Below are 20,138 nucleotides of genomic sequence, written 5' to 3'. Positions count from 1 at the left end.
TGCCCTCCAGATTCCTGTCCGCAAAGTGAGGCACCAGTTTCTTTCTAACATGTCTGAGACAAATGAAACAATTATGCAGAGCAGCTCCAGATGCCAGTGCCTCACCTGAAGTATGCTTGGGCTTTAAATATGGATCTGGTGCTGGGTATCACAGGCGGTTCTTGTAGTGATGATTACTTCCGCCTTCCAGCAAGTGGGAGAATATGACAAGCAGGGTGCAATGTGGACATGGTGCATAGCTAAATGAGGCAGATTTGGAAGATAGCGTGAAATATCATGTGGCCTTGCAGACAGAAACCCTCCAAAAAAATGTTGGTAGTCAATTACTGCTGAAAGTCAGCCTATAAGTATCATGAGTCATGTTTGCAGTGTCTAACATGCAACGTGACAACTTTATTTCCACTTGAAAAGTTAATGTCTGTTTCACTGCCAGAATTTAGGCACAGGTGTGCTTGACTTTCTGTCATGTGGTAGACACTTGTGATTTCATAAAACTGGAGACCTTCCCACAAACATAAGGCAGCATATTGTGTACATGTGCTCAAGGAGTTGTATGAGTACAAATGATAATGCCCTGTATCGAAGTGAAATCATAAATGTGGAAAATGAGTCAGCCTGTACAGTTGCTGCCCACGGAAATGTTCATATGATAAAACTGAAGGTACAATCTATTTTATGTAGCACTGCACAGCATATTGGCTTATTGTGGGTGAGTCTCGGAGTAGAGGAGATAATCTCAGCGACAGGAGTTGTCCATTTAAGGCAGAGATGAGGAAGTATTTTTTCTCTTTTACTGTCGTGAATCTGTGAAATTCTTTCCTGCAGAAGGCTGTAGAAACTGAGTCATTATGTATACTCAAGGCTGATGTAGAAACATACTTCATCAGTAATCGGAACAATGGTTATGGGGAAGAGGCTGGAAACTGGAATTGAGGATAATCACATCAGCAATGAACTCATTGAAGGGCAGAGCAGATGCAACGGACTGAATAGCCTACTTCAGTTCCTATATCTTAGGGGCTATGGTCTTATGCCTCCTGCAACTGCTATTGCAATAAGCTGATTTTGGGACATTATATACTTGCTATCAGGAAAATTTCATGGTGAACCTTCATTTTACAACTTACGGTGGAATATTCCCACTTCCAGACTAAATCCAAAAGGGAAATCCAAGGCCTACTAAGGTGAGAAGGCAGTTAATTCGCCACTTTTAGGATTTTAGCTGGAATTAGTCCCTGGACTATGTTTCACACACCGGAAGATACCAGAGGCCATGGCAGTACTGGGACAATGCCCCTTGAACTGCCAAGGTGGAGAATTACGAATGGGAAAGATAAATACTGTATGTGGGGATTTATGGGTTTGGGATCACAGGGAGAGGGGACCAAGGATGAGAAGTGAGGGCAGTAGGATAGATTTCAGTGATTATGCCCTGCCTTAGGTAAAACATTGATCACAAAATAGTACAGATTCGGAAACTTACCCCTTTAAAAATGATAGTTTTATCTCATTTGTCAACCTACTGGGGATGCCACATTTTTTCTGTCATGTGCAGAGCTGCAGCAACTTGCTGTCATGTTAACATTTCTGTCCTTAGCCTACTACAGCGCTTCATTAAACTCAATGCAAGTTGGAGGAAAATCAGCTCATTTCCCACTTTGGCACTTTCCAACCTCTAAACTCCATATTGACCTTTACAACTTCAGAGTATGACCTCTGTACTCCATTTTTCTTTGAAGTGCAACCTTTAACAGCCATGTCTTATTAATTTTGCTCTCAGTAGAGTAGACCCATTTTCTCCTTTCTTACAGCTAACATTTACAGCTGTTTTGCATATCTATCTCTCTCTTACTACCACTATCTGCCTTTGTCTTTTGCTGTGGACACCCTCACTATCTATTCCACTTGCACTTCCTCTCCCCCAGTCTACAGCATACTGCGGCCCTAGCATATAAACCACCATCATCCAGCCTCTTTCAGTTCCAAAGAAGAGTCATCCTTGATTTGAAACGTTAATTCTGTTACTGTTTCTAAAGATGTTGCCAGATCTGTTGAGCGTCTTCACTACTTTCTGTTTTATCTTCAGTGGCTTACTCAGATACTTTAGAAGATGTTAAAATTGAACCATATAGTATGCAATTGAAATTACACAGACATTCATTGAATAACATAAGTAAACAGGTTACTGTCTTACAATACAACATTTAATATTCATTTTTTTCTTTGTGTCAGCTCATAAATGTTCATATTAAATTAATTTAATCACACAAAAAATTTTAGGATCTGAACTTGCTTTTGGCTTTTTGACCCAGTTCTAAATTCAGTACTGCTCTCCAAACCTTTGATTTCTATGATTCTGCTCCTCTTAAATTAGAAATTTGTGTTTTACTATCCTCCAATATGTAAAATCAAATTATACATTTGTTCTGACTTGTCAAAATAGGTTTAATTTCATTATTTAGTGCTCTGGTGGAATTACATCACAGGAAATTGTGATGATGACTGTCTAGGCAAAATTAGTTATCATCAGTTTACAGAGATTATATTAAAACTTTTTAGGGTACTGGGCATATTGCACATGAGCACGTATTTTGTAATTTCACATTCCCATCCAAAAAACCACACAGTAGCCAGGTATCCTGGCTCATGATCTTTGTGCATGTACTTCCAGCTGAAATGCAGGGTTCATCACATACCCTCTGAGGAATTCATTTCCATTTCATAATTTATTACTCTGTAAAGTGGAGGTGCTTGCTTTGGTGGTTATAAATATGAGCTACCAGGATGATCCCATTAATATTTGAGGAAATATTGCATAATTCAAGGTCTGAATGAAAAAAAAAGGTTTTCGGGATGTCTATCAATTTGCATAGAATATTAAGGTATGGTACGGATAAGGAATCCCTGACTAAGTAATTTTCCTGGATGATTTATTTTTAACAGGTATGTACTTTTCAAATCATCTGCCAGGCAAGGAATAAAAGTAGGGATATTAAATATGTTTAAAAAAATAAAAGGTTACTAGGTTAAGTGAATTTGAGTATTATAGGGAGTTGTTTGAAGGGCTATTGAGGGCATTTGTCAAGCTTAATCTATGTTTGTGACCTTGTTGAGATTGTCTTAAGTTTTGTTTTAAGATCAATGCCTTTTAGCTTATTTTGCCCCTCAAATTTTCCTGAGACGACGGAGTTATGGTGATTAATTTGTTATTTATAACATAAGCACAAAATGAATGAACATGCCAAATGTTCCTGTGTTTAAATTAGAGACAATGCTTATTCGGTTTTAACTAACTTTAAACAGATAGCTACTATTTACCAATGCCAAATAGAGCCATAGAGTCATAAAAATGTACAGCATGAAAACAGACCTCTCGGTCCAACCCATCCATGCCGACTAGATATCCCAACCCAATCTAGTCCCACCTGCCAGCACCCAGCCCATATCCCTCCAAACCCTTCCTATTCATATACCCATCCAAATGCCTCTTAAATGTTGCAATTGTACCAGCCTCCACCACTTCTTCTGGCAGCTCATTCCATACATATACCACCTTCTGTGTGAAAACGTTGCCCCTTAGGTCTCTTTTATATCTTTCTCCTCTCACCCTAAACCTATGCCCTCTAGTTCTGGACTCCCCCACCCCAGGGAAAAGGCTTTGTCTATTTATCCTATCCATGCCCCTCATAATTTTGTAAACCTATATAAGGTCACCCCTCAGCCTCTAATGCTCCAGGAAAAATAGCCCCAGCCTGTACATCCTCTCCCTATAGCTCAAATCCCCCAACCCTGGCAACATCCTTGTAAATCTTTTCTGAACTCTTTCAAATTTCAAAGCATCTTTCTGATAGGAAGGAGACCAGAATTGTACGCAATATTCCAACAGTGGCCTAACCAATGTCCTGTACAGCCACAACATGACTTGCCAACCCCTGTACTCATTACTCTGACCAATAACAGAAAGTATACGCATACTAAACGCTCTCTTCACTATCCTATCTATCTGCAAATCCACTTTCAAGGAGCTATGAACCTGCACTCCAAGGTCTCTTTGTTCAGCAACCCTCCCTAGGACCTCACCATTAAGTGTATACGTCCTGCCAAGATTTGCTTTCCCAAAATGCAGCACCTTACATTTACCTGAATTAAACCCCAGCTGCCACTTCTCGGCCCATTGGCCCATCTGATCAAGATCCTGTTGTAATTTGAGGTAACTGGACTTCAGTAAGGCGTTCGACAAGATTCCCCATGGGAGACTGGTTAGCAAAGTTAGATCGCACGGAATACAGGGAGAACTAGCCATTTGGATACAGAACTGGCTCAAAGGTAGAAGACAGAGAGTGGTGGTGGAGGGTTGTTTTTCAGACTGGAGGCCTGTGACCAGTGGAGTGCCACAAGGATCAGTGCTGGGTCCTCTACTTTTCAACATTTATATAAATGATTTGGATGCGAACATAAGAGGTATAGTTAATAAGCTCGCAGTACTCAAAGTTATCCCTCCAAATAATAATACTGTGAAAGCTAACTAACTCAGGGTAGACAGGGAGAAGCATCTAATCAACTAAGGGTAAGTATATTGAGATTTCCCTTCCAGTGCAGCATCTTGCTTCAATCAGGCACAAGTCAATGCAGCGAAATCGCAGTGCTACTGATTGGGTAATTAATTTTCGAATTGGGAATGCCATGAATTGGGTGACTGATTTTCATGCCTGACTCTTTGATGTGAATTCCACTGAGTCAGGTTTTCCTTCCAGCCCCAGTGAAGAAATCAAAATAGTAAGGAGCAAAACATACCTCTATTAGACAAACCACTGCAATAATAATCATCACTACAACAGTAACTGCGATAGCCAGAAGAAGCTTGTGCCCATATTCCACTGCTGATAAACTCATCTGCTTCTACAATAGAAATAGAATTTAAGTTATGGTATGAATGACAAAGTTTACATTGTAAAAGAGATATCAGGACATTTAAAAAAAAGTAAAAAAAATTTGAGAGTAACAGAAAGTTTACAAAAATACAAAATGAAGTAGCATTTGTAACATTTGATTCAAAGAGTATTTGTTGGTTCCTCTCACACATGGAAGTCTCCAGTAACATGCAGTTCTGCTTTTCGTTCCTTTAAGGTTCTTCCAGTTACCACTTTCATCCAATTGACAGCCAATGCATTGAAACCTTTCTTCTCTGCCTGATGACAATAGCCTTCAAATATGGTAGAAAGTAATGATCTTACCAGCAATTTCTTACCTTCTTCAAATGTTCATTAATACAAAACAAAAATCTTTCAACTTTAAAATGTTAATTGTATACTAATCCATTCATTTTTACTGTATGATATAACATTTTTGCAATGTAATGTGATATAATAACCAGGAACAAGGAGGGAATAGGATTGATTAGTCATAGAGTCACTTCGGTCCAACCTGTCCATGCTGACCAGATATCCCAACCCAATCTAGTCCCACCTGCCAGCACCCGGCCCATATCCCTCCAAACTCTTCCTACTCATATATCCATCCAAATGCCTCTTAAATGTTGCAATTGTACCAGCCTCCACCACTTCCTCTGGCAGCTCATTCCATATACGTACCACCCTCTGTGTGAAAACATTGCCCCTTAGGTCTCTTTTATATCCTTCCCCTTTCACCCTAAACCTATGCCCTCCAGTTCGGGACTCCCCGACCTCAGGGAAAAGACTTTGCCTATTTATCCGATCCATGCCCCTCATAATTTTGTAAACCTCTATAAAGTCATCCCTCAGCTCCGAAGCTCCAGGGAAAAAAGCCCCACCCTGTTAAGCCTCTTCCTTATAGCTCAAATCCTCCAATCCTGGCAATATCCTTGTATATCTTTTCTGAACCCTTTCAAGTTTCACAACATCTTTCCAATAAGAAGGAGACCAGAACTGCACGCAATATTCCAACAGTGGCCTAGCCAATGTCCTGTACAGCCACAACATGACCTCTCAACTCCTGTACTCAATACTCTGACCAATAAAGGAAAGCATACCAAATGCCTTCTTGTGTGGAAACAGGCCATTTAGCCCAACAAGTCCATACTGACCCACTGAAGAGCAACCCACCCAGACCCATTCCTCTACCCCACATTTACCTCTGACTGAGGCACCTAACACAATGGGCAATTTAGCACGACCAATTCACCAAACCTGCAAATCTTTGGATTGTGGGAGAAAACCAGAGCACCTGAAGGAAACCCACACAAACATGGGGTGAATGTGCAAACTCCATACAGACAGTTGCCCACGGTGGGAATCGAGCCAGGTCTCTGGTGCTGTGAGGCAGCAGTGCTAACCACTGAGCCACTGTAAATTAAGAAAATAATTGAAGTAAATTATTCTTCTCTTCCAAACCATTTAAAAAAAAAATCATTCTTAATCTCTCGGTGCAATATTATTTTTGAAACTAAGGATTAATTTTGTGACGCCATGGATCTTCAGCACAATTTGCAGGTGCATCACAATTCTTTCACTGTCATTGGGACAAAATTCTCAAACCCTTTCCCTAACAGTCCTTGAGTATACATACACTACACTGACTGCAGTGGGTTCAAGAAGGCAACTCAATACTACCTTCTCAATGCTAATTAAATACGGGGAACAGATGCTGGCCTAGCTACTGGGGCCCCTCTGCATTCTGTGAACGAATAAAAATAAAATACTGGATTTGGAAAATTGGCCTCTGGCTTTATAAACCTAATTTATGATGTTCACACTTCTGCAAAAAATTAAATTTCTACAGAACAAAATTGACAATACTTCAAAAGTAATCTATTGGTATGGAAGAGCTTTAGGCCATTTCAGAACATGATAAGTTACTGTACAAATGCAAGTTCTTGCTTGTTTCCACAGTTTTTGTAGATTTTACCATTAAGGATCCTTTCCCACTTGCCTTCACTCCTGAGTGACAGAAGATATGCGACATGCTAGTTTGGTTAAGTTTGAAATACTCTCAACTCTGGGGATTTAAGTTTGAGATCACAGCTTATAAACATGGTTGTCATTTCATAATAGTGTTGAAAGATGGAACATTGTTAGTTGTTTACTTTGTGGAGAAGACATTCAATCAAAATCCAAGTAAAGTGATTAGAATCGCATAACAATATCTGAAGAATTCTGTGTCCTGACTTAGCACATTCCTTCAACCAATACAGAGTACCATCAGTACAGTCAGATTAACCATGTTTAATAATTTATAGATGTATGTAGGATATTGTTTGAATGGCTGCCAAACTATCTACTAAAAATAGTTAATACATATTTTAAGGTAATTCATTGTGTAAAGTCCTTAGAAATATTTTACTGGAATGGATTCTATATTAATATAAGTATTATTGATTTAATAGCTATGACTTTCTAAAGTAGTTGAATGAAACTCTGAAGAGTAACAAACTACATGAGTCATTGCATTCTACAGGTGTCATTTTTCATTGTAATCACAAAAAGGAATGGAACATCTGATAACTTATATTCATATGAGTTTTTTAAACACTTAATTCTTATTTGTAATCATATGTCATCTTATTTGTAATCATATGTCAAAACAGGGTTTTTTGACAGGAGTCATTTTCTAACATTAGATAAATTTCTAACACATTTGCAATGCCCTTTTTAGCAAGCATTTTTCACAGTTGAGTTTGTTTTCAATTTCTCAGAAGCTGAATTTTAAAAATGCAATTAGGTAAAATCAACAAAAATACCAGATGTTCCAAGATATTCACAGAAGACTTGTTAGTTTGGAACAATAAACAAGTGCTTAAAAACTACAAAATAAATCATTATGCAAGTAGAGCATCCATGCATCCAACGTACCACACTTAACGAATGGTTTGGAACAACAAAATTCTCATACCATGTCAGTGCAATCACAACTATGAGACTGCCTAAGCCTTACAAAATATAATGCAACAAAGAACAGTCCAAATTTCAAGCAGATAACAATCAACAATGACTAACTGAACATACAAACCATGTGATGACAGCAATAAGTGTTATGTGGAACACTTCTTTACAGCAGAGACCACTGAATATGCTAGCACATAAACTACTCAATAAAAAAAAACCTCGCATCAATCTGTCTAAAATAGCATGTACAAACATAAGAAATAGGAATAGGAAAAGGCCATTTGGCTCATTGTACTTGCATTGGCACACAAGAAGATCATGACTGTGTGAGGCCTTAACAGCATATTCTGCTAGTCCCATACTCTTAAATCTCATATAAATCAAAAAGCTGACTAACTTAGCTTTGAATATATTTGATGATTTAGCCATTACTACTCTCTAAATATTAATGATCACCAGAAAGAAGACATTTCTTCTCATTGCTGTCTTAAATTGGAGAAAACATATTTTGAAACTGTACTCCTTGTCATCAAGTCTCCTAAATTGACAGGCTAAAATGATGGAAAACACTTTGGCTGTATATACCAGAAAATGTTTGACATGAAATGTCTATTGTAAGTGTAGTGATACATCTTAGATTACCATTGAATTGTATTGCACTTTATGTAATGTCCATTTTGTAATGCCAAGTGATATATTTTACAAAACATTACAAATAAAGTATATTTTGTGGGAACAAAGATGAACTGTAAATTTCAAAAATTGGTAGATCACAAAATCACCAGATGTTCCAACAACTAAGTGGGTTGAGATCAGTAGACACATTGGGGACTCTGGGTGCAAACCAGGATCAATTATTTTAAGAACAATACATAAATTCTACTTTTGAGCCAGTTCTGTATCCAAATGGCTAGTTCTCCCTGTATTCTGTGAGATCTAATCTTGCTCACTAGTCTCCCATGGGGAACCTTGTTGAACGCCTTACTGAAGTCCTTATAGATCAAATCTACCATTCTGCCTCATCAATCCTCTTCATTACTTCTTCAAAAAATTCAATCAAGTTTGTGAGACATGATTTCCCACACACAAAGCCATGTTGACTATCCCTAATTAGTCCTTGCCTTTCCAAATCCATCTACATCCTGTCCCTCAGGATTCCCGCACCTCACCTGTGACTATTGATGATACAAATATCTCAGCAAGAGACCCAGCAATCACTTCTCTAGCTTCCCACAGAGTTTTAGGGTACACCTGAACAGGTCCTGGGGATTTATCCACTTTTACCCATTTCAAGACATTCAGCACTTTCTCCTCTGCAATATGGACATTTTTCAAGATGTCACCATTTATTTCCCGACAATCTCTGTCTTCCATATCCTTTTCCACAGTTAATACTAATGCAAAATACTCGTTTAGTATCTCCCCAATTTTCTGCAGCTCCACACAAAGGCCACCTTGCTGATCTTTGAGGGGCCCTATTCTCCCCCTAGTTACCCTTTTGCCCTTAATGTATTTGTAAAAACCCTTTGGATTCTCCTTAATTCTATTTGCCAAAGCTATCTCATGTCCCCTTTTTGCCCTCCTGATTTCCCTCTTAAGTATACTCCCTTTATACTCTTCTAAGGATTCACTTGATCTATCCTCTCTATACCTTACATATGCTTCCTTCTTTTTCTTAACTGAACCCTCAATTTCTTCAGTCATCCAGCATTCCCTATACTTATCAGCCTTTCCTTTCACCCTAACAGGAGTATACTTTATCTGGATTCTCGTTATCTCATTTCTGAAGGCTTCCCATTTTCCAGCCGTCCCGTTACCTGCGAACATCTGCCCCCAATCAGCTTTCGAAAGTTCTTGCCTAATACCGTCAAAATTGGCCTTTCTCCAATGTAGAACTTCAACTTTTAGATCTGATCTATCATTTTCCATCACTATTTTAAATCTAATAGAATTATGGTCGCTGGTCCCAAAGTGCTCCCCCACCGACACCTCAGTAACCTGCCCTGCCTTATTTCCCAAGAGTAGGTCAAGTTTTGTCACCAACATCCTATGTGCCTCAGCTATTTCTAGTTAATTTCTATACACCTCTCAATGGACAACATATTTATTTTGAAAAATGTGTTGCTGGAATTCAGGAATTCCTGAAGAAGGGCTTATGCCCGAAACGTCGATTCTCCTGCTCCTTGGATGCTGCCTGACCTGCTGCGTTTTTCCAGCAACACATTTTCCAGCTCTGATCTCCAGCATCTGCAGTCCTCACTTTCTCCTAACATATTTATATTGTTTGGGAGAAAATTTCTGTCCTAACCTTTTCCTTGTTAAATTCCAAAAAATAGTCACATGAGTAAAATACCCATTTTTCAATTTTACGAAAGGGTGTTTCTCAAGTTTTAATATGAATAGGTTCAGATTTTCTCCTCAGATTTTGCTGTGTTACTTTCTGGTGAGAAAATATTTCCATGAGGAACACAAAATGTGGACCCTTTTTTTCCAATGTCTATCTGCTTTGCCAAAATTAATAAAGATATTGTTGTGGGCACTTTTTCCCCAAGGCACAGAAATGGCAGTTCTGTCTGTTTAAAAGATGAATATCCCTCTGTTGAAATAAACAGCAAAGAGTTTCAGGATTTACAAGGGTTGTCAACAATAATGTATAAAATAGCACAAACACCAGTTTCCACCCTTCTTGTTTGGACCCATTCTCTGTCTGGAAGCCAACTTTCCAGTAGGGAAGAAAGTAACGATGAAAATTGTTTTAATCAACATGTTGTAATGCTCTTTGAGAGAGGTAGGACTTGAACTTGCTGCTCTGGTCCAGAAGGTGAAACTACTATTGTATCTATTTTTAGGCAAAGCTTGATGATGCCTTATTAAAGCAATAGAGTAATTAATGTCCTGGCTTTGTAGATACTTTCTATCAATTAGTTCAGACAGGTTACGATATGTCACACTTTGATCCAGCCCTTCACGTCCAGAAGACACTACCACTGTGCAACAGGAGCGCATTATCCAACTCTTGAATTCCTTTTCAATTAATTTATTCAGATACCCAATGATATCTGAAGAAAGTGAGAACTGCAGATGCCAGAGATCAGAGTTGAAAAGTGTACCACTGGAAAAGCACAGCGGGTCAGGCAGTATGTGAGGAGCAGGGGAATTGACATTTCGGGCATAAGTCCTTCATCAGGAATGTGGGAGGGGGAGGCAGGGAGAAGGGGGCTGAGGGATAAATAGAAGGGTGGTGCTGGGAGGACAGTAGCTGGGAGGGTAATTGGGTGATTGGTAGATGGAGGTGGGTGCTCCCACCCTCCCTTCTGACCTATCACTATTATCCACCTCCATCTACCTATTGCCCTCTCAGTTACCCTCCTCCCAGTCCCACCTTCCTATTTATCTCTCTTCCCTCCCCCTCTCACCACTCCACATTCTTGATGAAGGGCTTAATGCCTGACTCTCCTGTTCCTCGGATGCTGCCTGACCTGCTGTGCTTTTCCAGCGCCACAGTTTTCGACATAATGATGTGTGTGTGAACTGCAATCACTGCACCTCAAGTGTCCATTATAATTAAATCTAATTGATATAGATGTTTATAATCAACTGTTCAGATGTATTATAACACTTACAGCAGGTGGGACTTGAAGGCTGGCCTTTTAGCTCAAAGGTCGGGACATTACCACTGTGCCAGAAGAACCCTTATACCCAGCTCATTAAAATATTTTTATTCAACTGTTCACACATGGCACAGCATATGCCTGGATCAGATGGGGTTTGACCCTAGACTTTCTGGTCCCAGAGAGAGGGACATAACCACTGTGCCACAAACTAAAGGCTGCTCTGGGCCAGGTTTGAATTTATAATCTCATCATTAGGGTGGCATGGTAGCTCAGTGGTTAGCACTGCTGCCTCACAGCACCAGGGACCCAAGTTCGATTCTGGCATCGGGTGACTGTCTGTGTGGAGTTTGCACATTGCCTGCATGGGTTTCCTCTGGGTGCTCCGGTTTCCTCCCACAGTCCAAAGGTGTGCAGGTTAGGTGAATTGGCCATGCTAATTTGCCTATAGTGTTAGGTGCATTAGTCGGAGGGAAATGGGTCTGGGTGGGTTACTTTCAGAGGGTTGGTGGGCCAAAGGGCCTGTTTCCACACTGTAGGGAATCTAACCTAATTTCACTTACCTCTATCTGTTATATTAATAACATGCACTAACCAATTGCATCACTCGATTAGACAAATCCAGCTCGTAAATGTATTTTGAATCAACTTGTTTGTACATATTATTATCCTACTCTTAGCCAGGTGGGATTTGAACCCAACCCCACAGTACCAGTGTGTCACAAGGGTTCTTCAACCAACTCTTAAAAAATATTTTCCAATCAACCTGTTCAGAAATGTTATCACACACCACTGAAGCAGGTGGGACTTGAACCAACACCTCTTGGCCTACACTACTACAACCTTGACACATCCTACATTTGTCAATATTAGTTGTTGGGTAAACATTGGCAGTGCCTGTTAGGCTGTGACAGGTAGCCGATAATGATAATTAGAGTGGTGACGCATAAAAGGAGGACGCTGCTGGGATCTTCCCAGCATGGAACAGACTTTTGTTGAAGACAAAGCTTGCTAGCTGTGTGAGGGTAGTCTCCCAGTGTTAAATACTTCACGCCCCAGGAATGGGGTCACAAGGATGAAACATTTCCAGTTCCAACGCAGACATGTCTTGAATATTAAAATATTGTTTCTGAGGTTGTTGAAAATATTTCAGCAGAAAAATCAACTTTGAGGGAGTCTGGCATTTCAATTTAGAAAAGTAAAATCTTGATCAAAATGGCTTTGTGAGTGGGAAATCATGTCTCCCAAACTTGATTGAGTTTAGTGAGGAAGTAACAAAGAGGATTGATGAGGGCAGAGCAGTAGATATGATCTATATGGACTTCAGTAAGGCGTTCGACAAAGTTCCCCATGGGAGACTGGTGAGCAAGGTTAGATCTCACTGAATACAGGGAGAACTAGCCATTTGGATACAGAACTGGCTCAAAGGTAGAAGACAGAAGGCGGTGGTGGAGGATTGTTTTCCAGACTGGAGGCCTGTGACCAGTGGAGTACCACAAGGATCGGTGCTGGGTCCTCTAACTTTTTGTCATTTACATAAATGATTTGGATGCGAGTATAAGAGGTACAGTTGGTAAGTTTGCAGATGACACCAAAATTGGAGGTGTAGTGGACAGCGAAGAGGGTTACCTCAGATTACAACAGGATCTTGACCGGATGGGCCAGTGGGCTGAGAACTGGCAGATGTAGTTTAATTCAGATAAATGCGAGGTGCTGCACTTTGGGAAAGCAAATCTTGGCAGGACTTATACACTTAATGGTAAGGTCCGAGGGAGTGTTGCTGAACAAAGACACCTTGGAGTGCAGGTTCATAGCTCCTTGAAAGTGGAGTCGCAGGTAGATAAGATAGTGAAGAAGGCGTTTGGTATTCTTTCTTTTATTGGTCAGAGTATTGAGTCCAGCAGTTGGGAGGTCGTGTTGCGGCTGTACAGGACATTGGTTAGGCCACTGTTGGAATATTGCATGCAATTCTGGTCTCCTTCCTATCGGAAAGATGTTGTGAAACTTGAAAGGGCTCATAAAAGATTTACAAAGATGTTGCCAGGGTTGGAGGATTTGAGCTATAGGTAGAGGCTGAACAGGCTGGGGCTGTTTTCCTTGGAGCATTGGAGGCTGAGGGGTTACCTTATAGAGGTTTACAAAATTATGAGGGGCATGGATAGGGTAACTAGGCAAAGTCTTTTCCCTGGGGTCAGGGAGTCCAGAACTAGACGGCATAGGTTTAGGGTGAGAGGGGAAAAATATAAAAGAGACCTACGGGGCAACGTTTTCACGCAGAGGGTGGTACGTGTATGGAATGACCTGCCAGAGGAAGTGGTGGAGGCTGGTACAATTGCAACATTTAAGAGGCAGTTGGATGGGTATATGAATAGGAAGGGTTTGGAGGGATATGGGTTGGGCGCTGGCAGGTGGGACTAGATTGGGTTGGGATATCTGGTCGGCATGGACGGGTTGGACCGAAGGGTCTGTTTCCATGCTGTATATTTCTATGATTCTATGATAAGCTCATCCTATGACTTTTCACAATCAATGAACTGGACTCAGCCTTACATACTGGTCTGGCATGACACACTACATTTTTGTACTACCCAATGCAGCAGATGAAGAATAGTTGCATTACTTTAAGTTATTTGTATAGTAGCAGAACAAATGCTTGAACTGTATTTGGTCACTTGTAATAGGGTAGCTTTCTTTTGATTTGCAAAACATATAAGCAATGACTTTGAATTGTCAAACAAGAATACATAAAAATGATAAAGCTAATAAAATTGAATTAACCTTGAAGAAAATTACAATAACTCTGCCAAAATGGAGAAATAAAAACAGGAAGATAAGAACATTCCTGAACATTTAGTTTAAACTGAACGCCATTGTTGAAACTGAAACCAAGATTGTAAGTATCTTTACTAAGGAAATCATCAGGTCAAGCTTGACAGAATTCTATTCCAAAGATTCAAGACATAGGTGCCCGAATCTGTAGGTATTTATTTTAATTGAGTTATGGATAAAGTGAGTTTGTGGAATTCAGAAAGACTTATTTTCTGTCCTTAACGGAGAATCCACAAATATTGTTAGAAGTGGATTATCTAAGGGAACTACTTCCTAATAAGGGAGGTCTTAACATAGTTTCGTGGAAGGTTACAGATAGAAAATACTGATCCAGAATGACTGTCAGTGCTAATTTGGTACAGTTATAATATTTGTGCCAACTAGAAAATGTCCGTTTATGAATCTGTTAGCATTGCCTCTGGGTCCAAACTAGCATGAGATTTAAAAGCTGAAGCTCGGGATTTAGCATTATAATCAGTTCATATCTATTACATGGATAAATTAGGGTGATCAGGACAATCAGAAATAGGTGTTAAAGAGTTTCTTCGCATAGCTTCATAACGAATAACATACTCATATTCTAAAACATATTCTATGAGCAGATATCAATACATTATTTGTCTATAATCCAACACTATAAAATACACTTTTTATACAGAAACTCTGAGGAATAATAGAGAATCTGAATGAAATGTGTAGTTTTGACACGGAATAATCACTGAACATACCAGGTCCAGTTCCCTTGACCCTGAGATTACATGAGCCATTGAAGGTAGCAAGATAAAAGTTGATGATTAGATTTATAGGAATGTTTATATATATATATATATATATTTTACTTGTTTATTGTTGGGATCAGTGAGTATTTATAGTAGGCTTTTCCTTAACAGGTTATATAGATGGGAAGAAATGGAAGACAGACTTAATTATTTAATTTGTGGAAAGAACTAATTTGTGTCAATAACTAACATACAAAATAGGAACAGAGTAGATCAAACCTGCTCTGCATTTCGATAAGATCATTATTTACCTTCTGTTTTGAATTCCATAGTCCCATCTACACCCAATAACATTTGATTCTCTTGCTTAATAAGCTATCTACTGCTACATTAAAAATAAATATCCAATGATCACGCTTTCATTACCCTCTGAAGCAGAGAGTTCCAAGTTTAGTAACCTGCTGACAGAAAAATATTCTCATCTCTGCTCTGTAAGGCAATCCCTAATTCAAAAACAGTGTCACCAAGTTCTGGATTCACCCACGAAAGGAAACATCCTTTTCATGTCCACCTTATCAAGTGTATTCAACACCTGGTACACTTCAATCAAATCACCCCTCGTTCTTCTAAGCTCCAGTAGAAACATGCCCAGATTGTTGCATCTATTCATGTAAGAGAACCAACTAATTCCAGGTAATAATCTAGTGATCACATATGAACTGCCTCCAAATATGTTTACATTCTTTTTCAAATTAAGGAGACCACAATTTTACTGTATACCAAGCATTCTGAATATTGAGGAAATGTCGGTGTTGGACTGGGGTGCACAAAGTTAAAAATCACACAACACCAGTTTATAGTCCAACAGGTTTAATTGGAAGCACACTAGCTTTCGGAGCTCCGCTCCTTCACACAACCACTTGATGAAGGACCAGCGCTCTGAAAGCTAGTGTGCTTCCAATTAAACCTGTTGGACTATAACCTGGTGCTGTGAGATTTTTAGCATTCTGAATATTGTTGGTCTTGCCAATGCCCTGTATGACTTATCTGTGACACACAGTCATACAGTCATAGAGATGTACAGCACGGGAACAGACCCTTTGGTCCAACTCATTCATGCCGACCAGATATTCTAAAGTAATCTACTCCCTTTTGCCAGCACTTGGCCCACATTTCCCTAAACCCTTCCTATTCATATACCCATTCAGATGCCTTTTAAATGCCGCAATTGTACCAGCCTCCACCACTTCCTCTGGCAGCTCATTCCAGCCACGCACCACTCTCTGTGTTAAAATATTGCCCCTTAGGTCCCTTTTAAATCTTTCCTCTCTCACTCTAAACCTCTGCATTCTAGTTCTGGACTCCCCTCACCTCACAGAAAAGACCTTGTCTATTTATCGTATCTATGCCCTTCACAATTTTATAAAGCTTGATAAGGTCACCCCTCAGCCTCTGCTATTCCAGGGAAAATAGCCCCAGTCTTTCCAATCTCTTCTTATAGCGTAAGCCTGGCAACATCTCTGTAAATCTTTTCTGAACTCTTTCAGGTTTCACAATATCATTCCTACAGCAGGGAGACCAGAATTGCACACATTATTCCAAAGGTGGCCTATCCAATGTCCTGTACAGGTGCAACATGACCTCCCAACTCCTATACTCAGTGCTCTGACGAATAAAGGAAAGCATACCAAACGCCTTCTTCACTATCCTATTTACTGCGACTGCACTTTCAAGGAACTGTGAACTTGCACTCCAAGGTCTCTTTGTTCAGCAACACTCCCCAGAACCTCACCATTAAGTGTACAAGTCCCATCGTGATTTGCCTTTCCAAAATTCAGCACCTCACATTTATCTAAATTAAACTCCATCTGCCACTCCTCAGCCCACTGGCCCATGCGATCAACATCCCATTGTACATTGAGTTCGCTTTCTTCGCTATTCATCACACCTCTAATTTTGGTGTCATCTGCAAACTTACTAATTATATCTCACCCACATGCACACTCTCTCACAGGCTTAAACTCTGTCATACTCATGCACACACACAATCACATGTACACACTCACACTCTCTACCACACACAGATACACTCTCTCTCTCATGCACGCACACACACATAAAAGTCTAACGGGTAAATTTGCATTTGCAGAATTGTATTTGCAGAAACATTGTCTTTTGTTCAAAAAGTGCACAATCTGCATTCTGGGGATTTATCCACCTTTATGTGTTTTAAGACATCCAGCACTTCCTCCTCTGTAATATGGACATTTTTCAAGATGTCACCGTCCATTTCCCAACATTCTGTATCATCTATGTCCTTTTACACTGTAAACACTGTAACAATATAAAAGCAAATTACTGCCGATGCTGTAACAATATACTTGTTTAGTGCTCTCCCATCTCCTGCAGTTCCATACATAGGCTGCCTTGCTGATCTTTGAGGAGCCCTATACTCTTCCCAGTTACACTTTTGACCTTAATGTATTTATAAAATCCTTTAGGATTCTCCTCCCTCTTTTCTTTTGCCTCCCTTTCTATCCTTCCTATAGCATTTGTATTCTGGAACATTAAACGGCCAGTCCATCCCTGAGACATGTTTCTGTAATTGCTAGGAATATCCCAGTCCTGCTCATTCAACCTATCTAAATCCACATGCAAAGTTATTTTCTTCAGAGCATAATTTCCTCACTATCCTTGTGTCATTTGTGAATTTAGCTACTACACTGTCATTCACCTCACCTAAATCATTGATATAAACTGTAAAATGTTAAGGTCCTAGCACAGACACCAATGAGATATTATTGATTACTTCTTTTCAATGAGGCAAATACCCATTTTCACACAGTTTCAGTTTTCTGTTCGCCAGTTGGCCAGCCAATCTTCTTTCCACACTAAAATGTTACTCGTTAGCATTAGCTTTTGTTTTCTGTTATAATTTTTGAGTAGTACCTTATCAAATCTAAGTACAGTAGATTACTATGCTATATGTCAGTGTAAGATTAAAAATGTCTGCTGACCATGTTTCTTTACTCTCTACACGGTTTCTCAAAAGCATCTGCATCAATGTGCTAAGGACTTAAAAGGTCATAAGATCCTTACAGCTGAGCACTTCCAAATAAAAGGATGAGGTGTGTTACTAACTTACTTTTTTATCATTGAAAGGTTTTACGAAGTTTCTCCTTAACCCCACCTCAAGACGTATCACTAATTACCACTTAGTGAGAAACCTCTCAGGGTCAAATGTCGACCAAAAGACTTTTCTTTTATCTAAACAAAGCCTTTCTTGGAAACAAGGCAACTTATTTTTATTCTTTCATAGGAAGTGAGTGTTGCTAGAAATGCCAGCATCTGTTGTCCATTCCTAATTACCCTCGAGAAGGTGACAGTGAGCCATCTTCTTGAAACACTGCAGTTTATCTCCTATGGGTACCTCCACAGAACTGTTAGGAAGAGAGGTCCAGAATTTTGATCCAGCAACTGTGAAGGAATGTCAATACGTTTTGAATCCACATAGGATGTGGCTTAGAGGAGAACTTATGGATGATAAAGTTCCCATTTGTCTGTTTTCCTTGTTTTTTTTGGTGATAGAATTCATGGCATTGCAATGTGCTGGCAAGGAGCTTAGCAGATTGTTATTAGGTATCTTGTGCATTAAGTATAGATTACTACTACTATGCATCAGTGATGGAGGGTGTGCTTAAATTTGTGAACATCGTACCAAACAAGTGGTCTGCCTGGTCTTGGATTGTGTCAAGCTTTCTATCTTTTGTTGGAGATGTAGTGATTTGGACAAGTGGATAGTATTACATCACGTCCCTGATTTGTGCCTTGTAGGTAATGAGCATGCTGTGGGGAGTCAGGAGATAAGCTACCTACTTCAGAACTGTCAATCTCTGACTTGCTATTTTGCCATAGTATTTTGATGGCTGGTCCAATTCAGTTTCTGGCTAATGGTAATGCCTAGTATGCTGACAGGTTGGTTTCTGTAATAGTACTACAATTGAATATCAAGGGAAAATGATTAGATTTGCTTTTGTTGTGGATGGTCATTGCCTTGCACTTATGTGGAAGGTCACTGATGAAGCAGCTGAAATTGGTTGGGCTAAGGAGATTACTCTGACAAACTCCTGCACAAATGTCTCTGGACTTTGAAATTTGGCTTCCAGTATCCCTAACTTTCATTGTGCTCTAAATGATTAGAACCAGCGTAAAGTGTTCCCCTTGATTCCCATTGACTCCAGTTTGGCTAAGGTTGTGATGTCATACTCAACCAATGACCCAACCTAGTATGCAGAGGTCAACATTTTGTGCATTGCTAACTGAGCAGGGAATGTGAATCTCACTGACATGCCTTTGTCACACAAAATAATGCAACTTGTTGGAAGATGGTCGAGGAGGGTAATTTCAATCTGTTGTTAAGGAACTGTTTGCCAGGAGGTGAAAATTCATTGTCAGGTAGAGAAATTAGATATCATATAGAAGTAAATTCTGCCAGTACTTAAATGAGTAACTGCAATGAACTGTTTCCTGAAATGAGTGAGTTATCTTGTGAGAAGAATGAGATCTAATGTCTGAGAACTTGACAAGGTGGTTGCTGAGAGGATTTTCCCCCTTGGGAGAAACTAGATTAGTTTAAATGTAAAGGGTCTCCCATTTCAGTCAGATATGAGGAGAGTTTCTTTGTCTCATAAGATTGTTAGTATGTGAAATTCTGTTCCTTAGAGAGCAGCAGAGGCAGGGTCATTGAATATTTTCAACGCTAATTAGATTGATTCCCTTGCCAATTAAGAATCTAAGACATGGGTGGACACAAAAGTAGAGTTACGGACATAATAGCATTTAGCAAGCATGGGGTGAGGGTATTCCTGCTTCTAAGTTAATTTGTTTCTAAACAAACATTCCAGCTGGAATGAAAGCATGGAAACCAGATGGCTGCTAATATTTTTTGGAACTCTAACTGAAGGTACTTTTGAGCAACATGGAATGAAGAAGAAATTGCTCATTTACAGTTGATGGCATGGGTGGGGGGGGGGGGGGGGTTGTAATGAGCTGGAGATAACAATTACTATCAATGCTACCTCTTTGAACCAAATGACTGCACTGCATGAGAATGTTCA

The 20,138-nt window shown here is 39.7% G+C and overlaps 1 protein-coding gene across 2 annotated transcripts in view; it reads right to left on the bottom strand.

The window, feature by feature from the left end:
* The window catches only part of LOC140465891 (uncharacterized), a 242,398-nt gene that overhangs the window by 30,114 nt on the left and 192,146 nt on the right, over positions 1–20,138 (bottom strand). For both annotated transcript variants that reach the window (XM_072561793.1, XM_072561794.1), the window contains one exon: positions 4,795–4,899. In XM_072561793.1, the coding sequence (XP_072417894.1) occupies positions 4,795–4,899 (105 nt within the window). The remainder of the gene's footprint in view (positions 1–4,794; positions 4,900–20,138) is intronic.

The sequence above is a fragment of the Chiloscyllium punctatum genome, chromosome 42, assembly GCF_047496795.1.
Source record: "Chiloscyllium punctatum isolate Juve2018m chromosome 42, sChiPun1.3, whole genome shotgun sequence".
NCBI classification, from domain to species: Eukaryota; Metazoa; Chordata; class Chondrichthyes; order Orectolobiformes; family Hemiscylliidae; genus Chiloscyllium; species Chiloscyllium punctatum.
This window is presented reverse-complemented; position numbering and strand designations above follow the sequence as displayed.